At 42.3% G+C, this 19,324-nt stretch overlaps 1 protein-coding gene across 2 annotated transcripts in view; it reads left to right on the top strand.

The window, feature by feature from the left end:
• The window catches only part of ULK4 (unc-51 like kinase 4), a 589,543-nt gene that overhangs the window by 331,947 nt on the left and 238,272 nt on the right, over positions 1 to 19,324 (top strand). For both annotated transcript variants that reach the window (XM_026000954.2, XM_072726539.1), the window contains exon 32: positions 12,854 to 12,959. In XM_026000954.2, the coding sequence (XP_025856739.1) occupies positions 12,854 to 12,959 (106 nt within the window). The remainder of the gene's footprint in view (positions 1 to 12,853; positions 12,960 to 19,324) is intronic.

The following is a 19,324-nucleotide window of genomic DNA, read 5'->3' as shown; positions in this document are numbered from 1 at the left end:
ACCTAAAAAATGACACAGAACCACTCCTGCCCACTCTGTGCAGAGGTGATGTAACTGATTTATTCCTGTGAGTTACAGTGACAACGTACTTCCAGCTTTTAGGGATTTTTAAAAATTTTTATTTATTTATTTGAGAGTAAGAAAGTGGCACAGGGAGAGGAAGAAGCAGGCTCCCTGCTGAGTAGGGAATAGGACATGAGGCTCCATCCCAGAACCCTGAGATCATGACCTGAGCCAAAGGCAGATGTTTAACCCACTGAGCCACCCAGGCACCCCTTTAGATATTTTTCTTAATTGAAGTATATCTAGGTTGTTTTTAACTCCACTGAATCCAAAAGAAATTACTCTCCCAGGCACTTATTATTAGCTGAGATTTAGTATGGATTCCAAAAGTCTTAGACAGCTGTTCAGAGTACTCAGCTTCAGGGTGCCTTTGGAATGTCCCATTTCTGTCAACCTCAGGTTCCCAAGTCCCATGGTTGGTGCCCTTCCTCAAGTCCTAGACCTTTCCAAGCCTGCTGGTTGTTCCTGCCCAGCTCCATTCCCATCTCCCTAAAACCTTTTCTGGTCTTAGCTTGCCATGGTCTCACACCCCCTGTACGTAAGCACAGTCAGCATACCATGCTCCCCTCAGCCCATTCTATTTCCCTGCCTTCCCACTGGATGATCAGCTTCCCAAAGGAAGGTGTCTGGTGTGGGTTGGGGCATGTCATCATGATCTAGGGTGGGCCTGACATGGGCTGGTGTTTAGTAGACCAGGAATTGATATTCAAGGAATGACTAGGAATATCGAAGGAATGACATTCAATTGTGTGCAGAGATCGTTCATTTTTTTACCTCAAAGTAGTATATACTATTTTCTGTAACACAAAAGGATATCAACTGGGCAAACTACTCAACATAATGAATAGTCAGATTGTTCACATATTTATAAAGGTTTTCAGGTCTGTTTGTGTGTGTGTGTGTATATATATATATATTCATATATATGTATATATACATGTATGTATTTGTGTTTTAAAGCTTATGCAAATTCACATTAAAACCACTTTAAAAAAATGAGAGCTTACATTCATTCCGTCTGAGGCAGTTCTGTTTTCTGTATTGTAAAATCCTGTGATTAAGAGGATGATAATTCCTAAGCCTGCCTTTTCTGCTTCCCTCTGACAATACTTATGTGATGAAGTTGGCCTTCATGGTAACTCAGGTGGCATGTAGTATTTAGGATTCTTCTAGGGGCTGAGGAAAGGCAGGATTCTGAGGACATTGTTCACCCAACAACCCTTTGTTCTTAGGTTGATTAGGTGCTTGTTGAAAAGATGGGGATAGGGGATACCTGTCTTGTGCTAAAACTTATATTTGAGTGATCTTTGCTACAATCCACAAGCAAATATTTGAGACTGCAGAACTGTTCTGTTTGACTATAAGAAAGCATAGAGATTTAATATTATTTAACCTCACTTTGAAATATTCATATAAAAAGCATCAGAGACAAAACTTGCGAGCTGCAAAATAAAATATGTGCTTTAATTGGGAGTTTTTGGGATTACAATACAGGAGACAGAGGTTTGATTGAAATAAAAAATGTGCTGTGGAGAGACAAAGGAGGTTAGAGTTTTTAAAGTGGAAACAGGGATCCCTGGGTGTCTCAGCATTTTGGCGCTGGCCTTTGGCCTAGGGCGGGATCCTGGAGACCCAGGATTGAGTCCCATGTCGGGAGCCTGCTTCTCCCTCTGCCTGTGTCTCTGCCTCTCTCTCTCTCTCTCTGTCTCTCTCTCTATTTGTCTCACAAATAAATAAACAAATAAATCTTTTAAAAAAATAAAGTGGAAACAGGAGGTGCTTGGGTTGCTCAGTCTGATAAGTGGCTGACTCCTGATTTTGGCTCAGGTCATGATCTCAGGGTCCTGGGATTGAGCCCCATCTCAGGCTCCCTGCTCATGGGCTCATCCTTCTGCTCCTCTCCCTGCTTGCACCCTATCTCTCTCACTCTTTCAAATAAATATATAAAATATTTTTTGAAAAAATAAAAAGTAAAGTGGAAAGAGAGGATTTACATAAGTTGTATTGAAGAAAAGGTGATTGATGCTGGTTTATCTACAGTTACATTAATCTACATGTGATTGGTTGCTAGGGCTAATGTTAGACAGAAAATCAATTTATGTCCATTATAACCTAAGTAGATTCTTTGACTTTTAGCTGAGTTTAGGGAAAAAAAATCTGAGAATTTGAGACAGAAGATGTACATGAGCCCCACCTCCTCAACATCCTCCTGGTTGCATTTTAAACAACTCTCAGCAGTGCTTACTCCATTGTCTTCTCTCCATTGCCGGAAGACACAGCATTGGGTTTAGCATGGAAGGATGTTAAAAGAGAGGAGGACCTTGGAGGTCAGCCTGAAACTCCAGCAGGGGACTTCTCACTGGTTGCCCACTTCTGCAGGTGTCAGGGGAAGGGCTTGCCCTTCTGCGTGACCCTGCTAGAACTCTCAACCCTGCATCTGGATGTGGCAGCTTGTGCAAAATAATGAGTTGGGTGCTCTGTCTTGCTCAGTTGCTGGCAGGGAAGGGCTCCCTATCTTCTGTGTGGCTTTAAATGACATTTCCAACTGTCTGAGGTTTTGCCTCTTGCCCTGCCCTTGGACCTGGTGACGATGACTTGGCTCAAAGTCATTGCCGTTGGAGTTGTTCTGATGGAGCAGAGCCTACATTGTGTTGAACTTCAGAGCATAGTGACGTGAAATATTTCAGAATTGAAGCTGTAGTGATTATTTCTTGTGCTTTTGGTTCACAACTGTCTACAACTCTCTACAACCATGAAACCAACGCTGGTACTAGAAGGGCAGAGAGAGATTAAGGAAACAGGCAAGTCACTCCAGGGTGGAAGGTGGCAATTTAATAAGCAAAGGGAACTTACATATGTGGCTTATCTTGGATGGCAGCAAGGCAGTGGATCTCTGCACCTGTCTGCCAAACAAAAGTTTATAAATAGAGGCCTTAACTGGGTTCAGTCATCTATACCGTGCACCACATCACTATCTCGAGGCTATGTCTCTGAAGCAACCTCTGGGAGCTGGGTAGGCAAGCAGAACCCACATTCCAAGGACAGGGAGGAGGTGAGGAGCCTCCAGTTGCCTGGAGTCAACTGGCAGTCACATCTTTATGATGACTTTCCCTAACAGTTTTCAAGGTATGTTTTTGTGTATGTGCAGGTGTGTGTTTGGTTTGGTTGTTTAATGTGCCACTTGTGCCCTGAGAGATGAAATTCTAAGATTAGCCAATAAGATTGGTGATGAATAGACTCCAGTCCTTCTTGAGTGGCATATGCATGTCTCAGAAACCCAGGGGCAGCTCAGGGAAGCTGTCCTAAAGATCAGCTCCCCCTCTCTGTGCACCCCACACAAACAAACTTGACATGCCCATCCATTTTGTCACGCAAGTCAACAGAATGGAGAATCCCATGTCAGCTGGTCTGTGCAAGGGGACTGCACATCTTTTCATTTGCAGTTAATCAAAATTCACACCCAGGAGGGGCTGTGACACTATTATTCCATATACTCATGGGGACTGTGGGGGGTAGGGGGCTAGGTGAGAGTGTGGCAGCAAGAAAACAATCCTAACACATGTGATCCATGAATTGAGAAATAGCTTGAAGGGCTTGGCATGAAACTGAATCCTTTGTTCCTCTCCTCCCTGTCTGTTGAGAATGGCATGAGTTACCTGGGGGCTGATACTAGGCAGTGCTGATAGGCAGGGCCCTGAGTTGTTGTCTCTGTGCAACTCCCATTGACATGTTGGTCAGCATTTATTTGGAGGCACCCAGTGGCCAGATACATACTGGGTCACTTGGCTGACCTTTAGTTCCTATTTGAGGTGACCAGCTGCCCTGTGATGCAGAGACTTTGTGTTTTAGCATCTGGAGACTTGGGATTGCACCCTGAGCTTATCCTTTCTGGGCTCATTTTTCTTTCTTGAGGAAATCCAGTAGTCCCTCCTTTCTTCCTTCCCATCCTCCCCAGTCTCTCTCCCTTCTATCCTTTGTCCTTCCCTATTTAGCACTCATCCTAATTTCTGATCTTCTCTTTGACCTGCTTGAAGAAAACTTATTGAAGCTATCTTGATATGTAATTTCTTGAGGCTAAAGCTCATTTATTGAGACACAAGAATTAAAAATATGAAAGTCCCATACCCTTCCCTGTCTCTTCCTCCCTTCTCCCTCATTCCTAAACTTAAGGGACTTCCCAGGGACTGGTGGGACTGTTGCTTTGATCCAGAGGCAGTGAGTATGAACAAATGGGCACTCCATAGATGAATCTTGGTTGTCCAGCATACAGCCAAGACCCCCACAGAGGTTTGTCCCAGAACAGATGTCGAAGAAGGGTATCTGGTTTCGGCTGATATCTCAAGGTCCTTATGAGATGCCCAGACTGGCTTGGTCTAAGAAATTAATTTAAGCTCTCAGTAGCCTCCTTCTAGGTTCCAAAAATGTAAATGGCTACGTTCTTCCTTGGTCATGCTGGCCAATCTTCTGACTCCTTTGGAATCTCCTTATTTTTCTTGTGTTCCCAGCACATGCCCTGCTGTCTGCTCAGTGTCTGTTTTTTGATCCCTTCTCCCAAACCTTTTTCCAACACAAGACCCCTTTACCCTGCCCATAGTTGTCCAGCATGACCCATATTAATACTTTTATACTTATACTCAGTTTATGCTTATATTGGAGTATCTTCAATTCCAGTTAATATTTTGGGTCTTTGCTGACATTTTTTTTATTATCTAGGAGATGAAAAATTCCTCAGGTGATTTTTATCCCGTTACAACCAATTTATTCCCCAAGATGGTATACTTTCTATCATTGTGTGGCCAAAAATGAGTGTATTGAATATTCCAAAATGATTATACAAATATTATACAAATATGATTGTTGTTATCCAAGTAGAGTCTAAGAAAAGGAAAGCTGATTGCCCTCAGTTATAGAGATTGAGAACAGAACTGTGATCATGCATAAAATACCAAGTGTACCAAATTCCAGGGTGAGTGACAAAGATCTGGGCCGCCTTATGCTGCTGGTTTGTAAATATCCAATGTATGTATTTGCAGTTCCCTGACGTCTGATTTGTTACCTGCTCAGAATAATTTATTGGAAAACGGTGTTCCTTTAAAATTTCAACTCAGGTAGTGAGATGGCTAGGCCTTCATTGCCACCTTAGAGACAGCCCTGTGCAACAAAAGCTAGTTGAAATATCCAGTGTGATCCAGACATTATGTGCTTTTGGAGTGTGGGGGGGTCAGTAGGTATTATGTTGAGGTATTCCTATGTCCTAAGAAATAGCCCACCTACCACTAGCAGAGAGATGTTAAGGGCAACTGAATCCATAGCTCCTGGGAGCATTGCCTATATTATTACTCCAGTGTTTGCAACCAGTTTGCAACCATATATATATGTATATATGTCATGCTGTACACAAACACACACACACACACACACACACACATATATATATATATATATATAGAAGTAAAAAAGTAAAAAATAAAAATCAGTTTTTAAAGTTGCCTACTTGACTCTGCATTCCCTGATGTGATTTTTAGAACTGTGAGGACAAAGTTAGGTGATGGGGAAGGAAGAGACACTTCTGAGTTGAAGTCCTGGTCTACTCCTCATATTCTCTAATGGGGCCTCAATTTCCTTACCTTTAAAATCAAGAGATTGAACTCAAAAGTTCTCTAAGATTCTTCCAAAGTCTGTTAGTATGATTCTTGCTTCACTCCAGCTTAGCCTACTGGTTTGAGGCAGGCCAAGGGTTCTTACTTTCCTCAGGCTGGTTTCCTTTCTGTTTTACTACGCTGTTTATGTGCACTGAAAACCTGGGTTCAAATAAACTTGCCAATCACCACTGTCTTTCTCCTGCAGACTTTGCTGGTACTCCTTTGAGACAGGAGTCGTGATTACCAATACTTGGTAAACTCCCAGTGTGGGCACATTGCAAACTGCCATTGCAGAAGACAGCTGTTAATTGAAAACTGTCTTGTGATAATTGAATGTATTGATATTATCATTCACCCTATGTAATATTTTCTTTCTTTAAGATGGGACACTTCTTTATATTCGTGAGCAGTCATTTTTAATGGAGGAGTGCCATTAAAATTGTGTCAGCGTCAGGGCACCTCGGTGGCTCAGTCAATTAGGCATCTTGCCTTTTGCTCAGGTCATGGTCTTAGGGTTCTGGGATTTAGCCCTGCATCGGGCTCCCTGCTCAGCAGGGAGTCTGCTTCTCCCTCTGCCCCTCTCTCATCTCGTGCTCTCTATCTCTCAATAAATAAAAAATCTTTTTTTTTAAATTTTTTTTATTTTTATTTATTTATGATAGTCACAGAGAGAGAGAGAGAGAGAGGCAGAGACACAGGCAGAGGGAGAAGCAGGCTCCATGCACCGGGAGCCCGACGTGGGATTCGATCCCGGGTCTCCAGGATCGCGCCCTGGGCCAAAGGCAGGCGCTAAACCGCTGCGCCACCCAGGGATCCCCAATAAATAAAAAATCTTATAAAAAATTGTGTCAACACCTTTCAGAATTTTTGGAGTATGTATTTTCCATGCTGATGCAAGTGCTTCATGAGTTCTTGACAACTATTTCACATGGGAGAGATTTTATGTATTTTATTTAAGGTAGAAAGGTCTGAATTTATCATTTATTGCAAATATTCAAAAGTAAGTATGTACCTATTAAACTTCTTGAGGAAGATGATTTTTGTTGCTCAAGAAATATTTATCAATTATTTAATTGAAGGCAATTTCTATTCAGTGACAAGTTAATTCCCTGACGGAGAATCCCATGAGCTACCTGTCCCTTCCCCAGCTGTATTCCCCTGAGCAACTCTGAGCCAGTTTGTTTTCCCGTTAATTTACCAGAGGCCTCCACCTACCAGGCACTGCACCTAGCACTGGGGACATGATTAAAAATCTCAGTCCTGCCCTCCAAGGGCTCGGTGTTAGGCAAGGACTGGATGAGCCACCAGTCATGCAGTAGGCTGTGATGAAGTCAGGCACAGGAAGGTGATGATGGCACTTTCCAACAAGAAGGGCAGCCATCCCCACAGCTCCTGGCTTCAGCAAACAACATCTAGCCTGAATTTTAAGAGTGAAAATTAGTTTGTCAAGGCTTTATTTTTGTAACATTTTACAATTATCTATTATTTTGTCAGTGGCAGGGTTGTGACAGGAAGGTGGAAGGAGTTGTGTGTCTGGAGGCACGCTTGTATTTTCTTATCCCCCCTACTTTGGGTCTGGGTTAGCTCAGTTGGGGCATTGTGGGACAGTTGGGCCTGTCAACACCCCCGGCGGGCAAATGACAGGGGCACAGTCTCCCCCTGGGGACACGGGTCCCTGCTGCTTCCCTCCATCCCCATTGCCCGGGCTCTCCTGCTTGAGCAGCATTGGCTCTGACCCAGTGTGCCTGCCTTGAGGCGTAGAGTCTTAACAGGAGCCCAGAGGATAGAAGTTTCCTCTAGAAGCTTTTAAATAATGTGAAAGAGCAGGAGGGCTAAGCAAGCCAAGTGATCACAGTTAACCTGCCAGGAGGGTATCCACAGCACTCTGCCACTGGGGTTGAGTGAGGACTGGAATTCTCAAGCTGAGCTCAGCATACTGATTGGCAAGTGGTACCATTTGGTCCCACAGCCTCCCTTCTGTGCCAGCTGGAATGTATTGCTAATAGGAACTTGTATTTGCTGCTGCTAGAGGGCCTCTATAATAATCTGTCAGTCAAATTAAAAAAATTAAATTCTTTTCTCTCTTATCTTTAATCAGAAATATGATGACCCAAATAAAAGAAGGGACTTAGCTCAATACCTCCAGGCTTTTAGGGCCAGAGTCCCACGTCTTTGGCTATGGACGGGGAAGAGCATGCTTGAGGTTCTCCCTCAGCCTCCAGAGAGCCTGCTAGGCCCCAGCAGCCCTGACCGCAAGGCAGAGGGGCTATTTGGCTCTTTCACAACTGGTAGAGCAAATGCCCAGTGGTAGTGACTGCAGTACCAACTTCATACCCCAAGCATTCCCCCTTCGGATGCCCAAATCCTGGCCTTGCTCCCCAGGAAATCCCGTGTACATATATATATATTTATGAGGGAAATGAGAGAAATTGATTTTAAATTTGTGCTCCTTCCAGCTTGTTCTCTTTCCTGTTTCTTACCTCCAGGAGTCAGAATTTGGCTTAATAAGTCACGAGGATATTTCGAAAATCCACGATCCAGAATCCATGATTCTTCTCTGGGGTTGAGAGCACTGGAGTTACAGGCCCCTCACTAATGCCATCCCCTGGTTCTGGTGGCCTCCCCACCCTTCCAGCCTTTGAATCCCCCAGGCTCTGGACAAACTGGATGGTGGGAGGCCATGACTCTCCCCCTTGGGCTACAGTGGACTCTAGTATGCTCCTCGGGCCTGCAGGCCCCAGGTTTAGGCCCTAGGAATGGGGATGAGTCCTACCACTTGAGAAATAAGAGCCTGGTTAGCAGTGGAGCACAGGAAGTGAGAAGCAGAGACTCTACTGGGAGCTTGTGGCAGTCCCAGCCAAAGATGACAAGCACCCTATCTTTGGCAGAGGAGAGCTTAAAGAGGGGGCTGGGGGAGAATCAAGGGGCATTTATTACTGATGGGGTGTGGGAGGCGGGAGAGAGGCGGTAGCCCCAGGTGATTCTAGGATTTATGGCTGCTTGGTCGACGGATGGTAGAGCCCTCATTGAGATCGGAAACCAAAGAGGGATGTGTGACAGGGAAGGACAGGATGAGTTCAGTTTAGATGCTATTGAGTTTGAGCTGTGTGTGGTACAGCCCTGTGAAAAAAAATCAATAATATGAAAAAGTGTCCTCTTCTCCAATACATTTATTTCATCTAAATGCTCCGAAGCGTCTTTTATGGGCTCCAGATGTCTTGGGATCTAGCTGTATGGGAGAAGGTATAAAAAGGAAAGTGAGTGGACACCCAGTGCAGCATCTTTGCACTCTGTGAGCACGTGCACAGTACACCAGCATCCTGTAGTACAACGTGCAAAAACTTTTTTCCCTGAAATGTGATCTCACTGTGTGTTGAATAGGATAGGCCCGTGTTTCTTCCCAAGAGATTATAAATTTCACGTTCATAACACTGGAATGTGCTTCTGCTTTTCAGCCTCCCCTTGGATTCTAACCTCCCAGGGGACCAGTGATTGTCTTTTAATTTGCTGTCTTTGGAATTCTGACCCCACACCAAGGGCAAGAGAGTGTGACTGTGGTTCATCATTACTTTCAATTGCTACAGGTGTTTCCTGCCTTGACTCTTGAGACCCCTGCCAGTCTGGTGAGTCCAGCCATCTGAAGTCTTCTAGTGCCACTTCCGTCCTCAGATATTAGAATAAAGTATAATGCTTTGTTTACAGTGAGACCGCTTTGGGAAGGCTGATCATTCTTCAGTGGTGTTTCCTTGCCGTGCCCTTGGCAGTTCAGAGCTGTCCTCTTTAAGAACTGAAGCAATTAGTTTCGAGAAGGCTGATTCTTCAGGGTCCAGTGCTCCCCTGCCTTTCATTTGCTGAAGCTGTACATTTTAATGAAGTTGTTTCATCTATGTTGCCAAACACTAGAATTTTGCTGCTTCAATTCTAATTATCTCTACTGGCAAACGCTATGTTTTATTAGAACTCTCAAGTGCTCTGTTTATTAAATGTCCATACATGATGGCATTAGGCACACAAATTAGGTCAGCCGTGCTTATTGATGGGTTATGTATAAAGGAGTTAAATACTTTCGTCATAATCCTAAAATGCAGTGGGATTGCCTTTTGTGGCTTTGTGCACCATTAGTGATGCCTTCTCTGATGAGCTCGGCTGCCTTTCTTACCCATCTGCCAGGGCTAATGCTGAGTGTCTGAGCAATGGGGCTGTGGTCGGGAACTTAAGTTACATATTTCCAGCCTTTGGAGTAATATACTTATTCTTTTCTTTCTTATAGTTGCCTACCACTTCCATCTTCCTTTGCGGGTTGTAGATCTTACAACATTGTGGTATATATGGAGGCCTCTCACAAAGCTGGGAGATGCCAGTGGTGGTGGCCCAGAGAGGGCAGTGCTACCATAGCAGGCCCGGCTCAGTATTTCTCTGCTTCTTTCTACCCCCTAACCTGGGCCCCTTTAGATTCCTCCCACCTCACCCTGGGGTCTTCATGTGGTATGGGTTTACCTGGGATGCGCTGGTGGTTCTGATACTGTCTCTCCTCTCTTGTAGCCCACACTGTGGTCACCAGGCAGTGCTGCAGGGTGATTAGGTGCATGGCTTCTGCCATCCCACGGACAGTCTCAGCTTCACTGTCGAAGTGTCGGGTGATTCTTGGCAAGTGATACTTCACCTCGCTAACCTCAATATCCTTATCTGTAGATAAAGGAGAACTGTAGCCACTTCAGTGTCTCCCTGAGGATTAAATGAGATGCATTGCTGGTTACGTGCCTGGGATACAGGCCATGGCACAGAGTGCCGATCTACAAATTGTCAGCACTGCCTTGTCGCTCGCCTTGGGCCCACATGGCTGCTTTACCCCCAAGGGCCAAGATCAGCACAGAGGCTGCTGGTGCCTAGGCCCCCTGACTCTGTGCCAAAGGTCCTGTTGCAAGTCCTCAGCCACTTCTTTCTCTGCTTGCACTGCTTTACTTGCATGCATTGAGACGCCAATGGTGTGGACTCCTTTTATTCATAAGCCATGAGGATTAAAAAAAAAAAAAAGACATCAGGACTTTAGCCTTCTATTACCATCTTTTTACTCTGGAACTCAGTCCTAGCTTTCTGGGCAGAAGGGCTGCCCTAGAGGAGCATCTAATGGGGAATCCAGTGTTTAATCAGGATCATCCCTCCCCTCTGACTCTGACCTAGCATCTTTGAACCAAATTTGAGTTTCCCTTTTGTCTTTACACCAGGCTTGCGGAGTGCCTGAGAACAACCATGGCCCCACATATGTACCCCCCTGTTTTCTCCCTTCCTATAATCCTTTACTCTGACTTTCAGTTACTGTGGTGTTTTCCAATGCATCATTTACCCCTGTAGGCTAATAGGGTTGTGAACAGCAAGAACAAATCTTATTAAAGTTGCTAAGAGAAATGAAATAACTCAATTTGATAGAAGTTAATGGAAGTGTGTTTAACTCATTTCTACACCTTCTCAACCACTCTTTGCATGTATTTCATTCTTCCTGGGAGAAATGATGACATGGGCCACAGTAGTAGCTATGTTAGCTCCCCCCCCCCACCCACCCACCGCTGAGAATTACAGCATCCTCTGGAGCAGGAGCAGGGACTCTTTCTCCCCAGCACTATGGAGGAAGCATATTTATATACAAGAGAGAAGAGTACCTAAATAGAATTCTCTACTCTTTACAAAGCCTTCACTTTATATTAAAGGCCATAGTGTATGAATGGTTTGAAAAACCAACAACAAAAAACAATAATGTTTTTGATAATGGCTAGAAAAGAAAAGAAACCATTTCTCCCAGTCTGGCTATAGGATTATTGGTCTCTTTTTTATTTCTTGCATCAAATATCTTATCCTAGAGACCGTCAATGAACATAGTTCATTTTAATTATCAGAGCACACCTTGGCTTTATGCCCCTCTGCAAACTGAATTGTGGGGCTGGCAGAGGCCTTTATTTTTCAGGGACTCTGGAATCCAGGAACCTGGTTGGCCAGGGTACAGTCCTGGGTTCATAGTGTTCAGGGGTAGTGAGGATTTGGATAGTTATCTTTTGTACTAAAGAAAATGTCTATACCAACAAGTGGGGAAAACTGAAGCATTGGCTTCACAAGGAGGCAAAAATATTACCATGAACATGACAGAAAAGGTGCATTTAATTGTAAGAAATGTGTATATCGAAGGAACAATGGATTTCTCGCCAATGAAACTGACCTATATTTGCTGACGGGCTAGTCTTTGAAAAAGGAACAGAAGTGTTATTTTATCGATGGGACCAAAAAAAGTGAGGAAAAAACCCCCCAAAGATTTATTAGCTTCTCTTTTCTTGACTAGAATAGGTTTCCTATGTATCATTAGTTACTTTATCATGAGTAACATGTTGTGTCATCTTGTGCTTATTAATCACCCTTTCCTTCCAGCCAACTATATGAATAATTAGATGAAATTGATGACAGACCGTTGCTTCCATATTCATCTTCTTAAACTGGTGTCAGTGGACCATTCAGACATTAACATCTACTCTTAAGTGTGTGTTTCTAAAGAAATGTAGAAATTTGTAAAAGCAAATTAGTATTTGAAAAGCAAACCCCTTGTCTAATATCAAGCAGACCTAGATGGTGAAACCAGTAACATCAAGTGACTGTCATTACTGGGAGGCACACATCTGGTGACAGAGCAGCTTCAGAGCTAGATGCAAAGTTGGTGTCTCTGTAAGCTTTGGAAACCATGTGTCCATCAAGGGTACCCTGGTCACTCTGATGCATGTCGTCACTCTGTGACCTGGTAGCTTTATTTTGTAACCTCAGTTACTTTCAGGTGTGTCTCCTAAGCTCTACCTAGTTGATTCTAGTCACTCTGACTCTTCTGTCGCCCATCTAAAGCACAGAGGGCTGTGTGGTTGTCACTTAGCTTGTAGGTAGGGACTGCATGCAGTAGTACTGGTGCTCTGAATGATTCGTGCTGCCTCCCAGCTGAATTAACTCACTGATGGGGAGTGCCTTACCGCAGGAGGATCTGCTTCATTAGAGCGCAGAATGATAATCATTTAACCTTGTGCAAAGAATGAAGGGATGGAGGTCACTTGATCATTTGTCTCTATCATGATGTAATTGCAATTCTGTATAGTTATGATGAAAATTGTGATCTATTGCAGGAGCATCAGGAGAACATCCTGGGTAACACCATGCAAAGTGTGATTGCATTGCTCAACAATCTGGTTGCCTGCAAAGATTCAAATATGAAGCTGCTTTATGAACAAGGTACATGCTTCTTAGAATTCATTTTGAGTCTTGATTTTTGCCTATTTGTTATTTTCCTCATCATACATAGCAGGGACTCGGGAAGTGCTATTCAAAGTTGACAAATCAAAGTAGATATTTGAGAATCTATAAATAATATTAATGTTATCAGAAAAAATAGGAAATGTGGTGAGATTGTGGTAGTTTCTCTAAGTTCAATTATTTTCCTTTAGGGCTCAAAGTTTCCTTCCTCCTGTAGGAACTGTTATAGATGAGAAACCAAGAAGTATAAGCATGGTAGTTAGGCTTATTGCTATCAATCAGAATAAAAACATATATAGTTAGTCCAAGGCATCTTGGAAAATGAGATTGGATGAGTTGAAGATGGCATTATGTTACATCTTATGCATACCTATAACATTAAAATTAAGAACTTTTTTAAAGACTTTATTTTTTAGACCAGTTTTTTCTAATTTTTTAAAAAAGATTTTAGTTATTTATTTGTGAGAGATACAGAGAGAGAGAGGCAGAGACATAGATAGAGGGAGAAGCAGGCTCCTCACAGGGAGCCTAATGCAGGACTCGATCCCCAGACCTGGGATCACACCCTGAGCCAAAGGGAGACGATGCTCAACCACTGAGCCACCCAGGAGTCCCAGACCAGTTTTAGTTTTAAAACCACATTGAGAGGGAGAGACAGATTTCCCATGTAACCCTTGCCCCCATTTATGGCCTCTCCTTTGATTGTCTTTTTATTGTCTCTATAGTTTTGTCTTTTCCAGAATGGCATAGTCAGAATCCTACAGTATGTAGCTTTTTAAGACTGGTGGCTTTCACTTAGCTATATGCATTTCTGATTCCCGCATGTCATTTCATGTCTTGTTAGCACATTTCTTTTCAGCACTGAATAATACTCTATTTGTCTGGGTATACCACAGGTTTTTGTTTCGTTTTGTTTTGTTTTTAATCCATCCCCCAGTCGAAGGACATTTTGGTTTCTTCTAGACTTCATAACAAGGATGTTGTCATCTAAATTAAGTCTAGATATACATGAGACCTCTTGGGGAAATTTTTGTCAGGTGTAGCTCCTTTAATTTTGGTCCTCTCAAACTCAAAGACCTGTGAACTGAGGATGCAAGTTGTCTTCTATGCCACATTTCTAGACTACAATGAGGAGACATGGAAAGAAGGACCATCATAGGAACTCTCATTTAAATGGAAAGACCAAAAGTACGTAGCTGTCACTGATGCATGACAGTGTTCAAATTTTGGGCAGACACATTTCCTGAGTCATCTTTGTTCCACAGGGGGGAAAAAAATCCCTTACTTTGAGAGCTCTCCCTGCAATTGCTTCTTTATGGTTCTTGCCTCTAAATTCTGGATTCTGGTTCTTTTTCTATAAGAATGGCTCATATTTGGGCAGCCTGGGTGGCTCAGTGGTTTAAGCACCTGCCTTTGGCCCAGGACGTGATCCTGGGGTCCTAGGATCGAGTCCCACATCGGGCTCCTGGCATGGAGCCTGCTTCTCCCTCTGCCTGTGTCTCTGCCTCTCTCTCTCGCTCTATTGTATATAAATAAATAAAATTAAAAAAAAAAATAAGCTGAGTAAGATTCTAAGCCTGATTCCTATCTGTAGATGTTTGGGGTCCTACAACCTCTTTTCATTCTAAAAGCAATTACCCCTGTTCTTTTTAGTATACATCAGTGGTGCTTCTTACAATATAAGTCTAGCAAAATCTTTGTTAGTTTCTTATAAGCATTTTTTCCAGTTTTATTGAGAAATAATTGGCATAACATCACTGTATAAGTTTAAGGCATATGGCATGCTGGTCTTTTTTTGCATATATTGAGAAATGATTACCATGATAAGTTCAGCTAACATCCATCTTCTATGGATAGGATAAAAAGAAAAGAAAGAAGAAATGCAAAATTTTTTCCTTATAACAAGAACTCTTAGCATTTACTCTTAACAATTTTCCTATATATCGTACAGCAGCGTTAGCTATAGTCATCAGGTTGTATATTACATCCCTAGTACTTACTTGTTTTTACAATGGGGGGCTTGTACCTTTTGACTATCTCTTCCTATTTCTCCACCCCCCAACCTCCACCTTTAAGGAATTGTAAATAATGCTGCAATGAACATGGGGGTACAGCTATCTTTTTCATTTAGTATTTTCATTTTCTTTGGAAATATTCCCAGAAATAGAATTGCTGAATTATATGGTAGGTCCGTTTTTAATGTCTTGAGGATCCTTCATCCGATCTTCCATAGTGACTGCACCAATTTACTTTCTCACCGACAGTGTACCTGGGTCCTTTTTCTCATCCATGCCAGCATTTGTTATTCCTTGTCTTTTTTGAAGGTGGCCATTCTAATAGGCATTAAGATGGTATCTCACTGTGGTTTTAATTTTCATTTTTCTAATGAGCATCTTTTCACTTACCTTTTGACCTTTTCTGTACCTTCTTTGGAGAAATGTGTATTCAGGTCCTTTACTCATTTTTTAATTGGGTTACTTTTTTTGCTATTGAGTTGTATGATTTCTTTTTATATTTTGGATCTTATCAGCCTCTTATCAGATGTATGGTTTGAAAAAATTTTCTCTCATTTCATATGCCTTTTCACTTTCTTGATGGGTTCTTTTGCTATATAGTTTTTTAGTTTGATGTAATCCCACTTGTTTATTTTTGGTTTTGTTGCCTATGCTTTAGGTATCACATACAAAAAGTCATAACCAAGACTCATGTCAAGAAGTTTTACTCCTATATTTTCTTGTAGGATTTTCTTGACTTCAAGTCTTAAATTTAAATATCTAATCCATTTTGAATTAATTTTCATGAGTGGTGTAAAATATTGGTCCAGTTTCATTCTATCTCTCAAGTATTTTTAGCTCTCGTCAAATATTAATTGACTATATGTGCTTGGATTTATTTCTGAGCTCTTCATTCTTTTCCATTGATCTATTTGTCTGGGTTATTTTTGTTAGTATCATAGTGTTTTGATGACAACAGATTTATATTCTTGATTGAAATCAGGAACTGTGATGCCTCCTGCTTTGTTCTTCTTTCTCAGGATTTCTTTGGGTATTCAGGTTCTTTTATGGGTCCATGTAGATTTTAGGAGTGTTTTTTCTACTTCTGTAAAAAAAAATGTCATTGGCATCTTGATAGGGATTACATTGAATATATAGATGGCTTTTGATAGTTTTGACATTTTAACACTATTAATTCTGCCAATCCATGAAGATAGGATACCTTTCCATTTCTTCCTTTCTTCTTCAACTTCTTTTATTAATATCTTGCACTTGTCAGAGTAGAGATCTTTCACTTCCTTACTTAAATTTATTCCTAAGCGTTTTGTTGCTTTTGATGCTATTGGAATTGGGATTGACTTCTTTCTTTTTCAGAAAACTCATTGTTAATATATAGAAATGCTACTGATTTTTAAATTTTGTATCCTACAATTTTACTGAATTTACTGATTAAATCTGACAGTTTTTTGGTTAAGTCTTTAGAGTTTCCTTATATAAAATAATGTCATTTACAGATAGGGATAGTTTTAATTCTTCGTTTGCAATTCCTTTAGTATTTCTTGTAAGGCGGTTCTGACGGTAATGATCTCCTATTTTTGTTTTTGTTTTTTTTGGTTTTTTTTTTTTGAGGAAAGTTTATTCTTCCTTCGTTTCTGAAAGACAGATTTGTTGGATGTAGAATTCTTGATTGACAGCTATTCTCTTTGAATATTTTAAATATGCTATCCCATTCTCTCCTTGCTTAAATGTTTCTGTTTATAAATTTGTCAGTAGTCTTGTGGGGGTGCCCTTGTATGTAACTTCCTTCTTTTCTCTTACTGTTCTTTAATTATTTCTTTGTGTTTAACTTTTGACTATTAGACTGTGTCTCTGTAATTGTTCAAGTTCAAATGATTTGGTGTCCTATGGGTCTTATGCATGTAGATATCCATTTCTCTTCCCGTTTTTCTGGACATTTTCAGCCATTGTTGCTTTAAATATACTTCCCATTCCTTTCTCTTCTTATTCTGGAACCTCCATAATGTGAATATTGTTTCTTTTCATAGTGTCCCCATATTTCGTGTGGACTTTTTCACTCTTCTGTCTCTTTTTCTTTTTGCTTCTGTGACTGTGTAATTACCTTGTCCTACACTCCATGTCACTGGTTCATTCTTCTGTATTGCTGGGTCTACTTTGGAAACTATTGAATTCATCAGTGTGGTTATTGTATATTTCAACTCTAGTACTTCTGTTTTATTGGTTTTTGATGGCTGCTATTTCCTTGTTCAACTTCTTGTTTTGTTCATACTTTGTTTTCCTGATTCATTTACATGTCTGTGTTTCTTGTAGTTCACTAAGCTTCCTTAAAAGGATTATTCTGAATTCTTTACCAGTATGTAGATCTCCATTTTGGTAGGGTGGGGGTTGGGGCAGTGGTTGGAACTTTATTAGTTTACTTTGGTTGTGTGCTATTTACCTGACTTTTCATGATTCTGATTTTTTTGGTTGATATCCACACATTTGAGTAATTAAGACCCTCAAGTTTACAGCTTTGCTTTGGCAGAGATGATTCTTCACCAGTTAGCTCAGTTTGGCTTTCTGAGTGTGTCTGCTGGGTTTCTGAGTGTGTCTATCTTGAGCAGGTAGAATGGGCTATTTTGGTCTATTTTGTGGTAAGGCAGCTATTTGTCCCCTGAGGACAGTGATGGAGATGTGCTTGAATAGTTGGATAGGACTGCTGGCTCCATTCCCTACCTGAGTTGAGGCAGTGGGATGGGCTCCATGGTTGCTTGGGTTCTCTGATTAGGTTTACTAGATGGTTAAGACTGGGTTACTTTATTCAGTAGTAGATCGGAGCTATGAATTAGCTTCCCTGTCCTGGGAGGGCAGCAGGATGGCACAGAGCATCTGTCTAACTCATTTGGGAATGTGAATTAGGTCACAGTGTATACTGAACTCCGTGGTCACATGAGGCTTCCAGTTTGGCTTACAGATGGGAGAAACTATAACCTGTGCTCTTTGTTGTATATTGGGTTATTGAATGGGCCATATAATTTCCTGCATGCTCTGGTTAGGTTCCCTGGTCAGATTGGCTGAAGACTATATTCAGCAATCAGCAGGGCTCTGAATTAGATTTCTTGGGTGGGCACAGTAGGAGAAGCAGCTCTAAAGCTGGTAAAGCTTTTTGTTGTCTTAAGTGAAGCCAACTTACAGTCTGACTTCTCTGACTGAACAGAGCCACTGGATTTGCTCTGCAAACTTTTGGCTCTGCTTGCCCATCTCTTGGCTCAAGTGCGGTCAGGTTGCACAGCTTCTGGGATTTGTCACTAGCTCTTCTGGTCAGATGGGGCCAGATGATACTCTCACGGTGGGTGGAGCTGTGTTGCCACTCCCATGCCTGAATCCCCCTGTTGTGTGTAGTACAGGGATGCTCCATACCCAGTTCTGGCTTTCCTCTGGGGGTGATCAGCTCTTCCTGCTCACCTGCCTATTGGCTCAGGTGCTACTGGGCCACACTGCTTCCAGTTTTCCCCAAGCCCTTCTGGTCAGATTATGCTGGAATTCACTCTGCATAGCAGCCCAGGCAGTGATTCAGCTTCTTGCTTGGGTGTGGCAAACTGGGCACTAGGGAGGCAAAACTGGTTCAAAGATCCAAATCAGATAGATCTGCACCCTGCACTGAGTCCTCTTGTCACAGTGTACCCCCAACGTGAATCTACAGATGAGAAAGCTATTCATTGAGATTATGACTTGGGCTCCCCAGGTACAAATTCAGTCTGCCAAGATCCCTGTGCTGGATGTCATTAGCCCCTCCCCACTTCACTGTTAGACATCCAGCCTTTGAGCCCCACAGATTCCCCTTGTGATCCTTGTGGTGCAAGATGAGACTTGAGGTTCCTGCATAGCCACCCACAATGTTGGGGGGTTGCTGGCCATCCCTGTGGGTTCCTTTTTCCCTGCTGGAGGAATTGATGGCTCAGAGGGACTTTCCTTATGGTGCTGACTGGTGACCTGGGGGAGGGACAATGTGGCCAACACATAGCTGCTTCTCTTATCCTTCTAATGTGGTCTGTCTCAGTGTCTTCCATACAGGGGTATGCTTCAGCATCACCTCTGTGTTCTAGAATTCTCTCAATGGTGTCTGGTTCCTGAGTAGCTGTGACTTGTTTTGAGAGGAGCAAAGTCAGGACCAATCTGTATCACCACCTTGGTGATATCACTTGGTTTCCTGTAAATCTTACTGGCATTTATTCCGTTAAACAAAAAGCCCACCCAGGGGGTACCTGGGTGGCTCAGTGGTTGAACATCTGCCTTTGGCTCAGGTCAGGATCCCGGGGTCCTGGAATCAAGTCCTGCATCAGGCTCACTGCA

The sequence above is a fragment of the Vulpes vulpes genome, chromosome 11, assembly GCF_048418805.1.
Source record: "Vulpes vulpes isolate BD-2025 chromosome 11, VulVul3, whole genome shotgun sequence".
In the NCBI taxonomy this organism is placed as follows: Eukaryota; Metazoa; Chordata; class Mammalia; order Carnivora; family Canidae; genus Vulpes; species Vulpes vulpes.
Note: the sequence above shows the minus strand (reverse complement) of the source record. Positions and strands in the feature narration are given on the sequence as shown.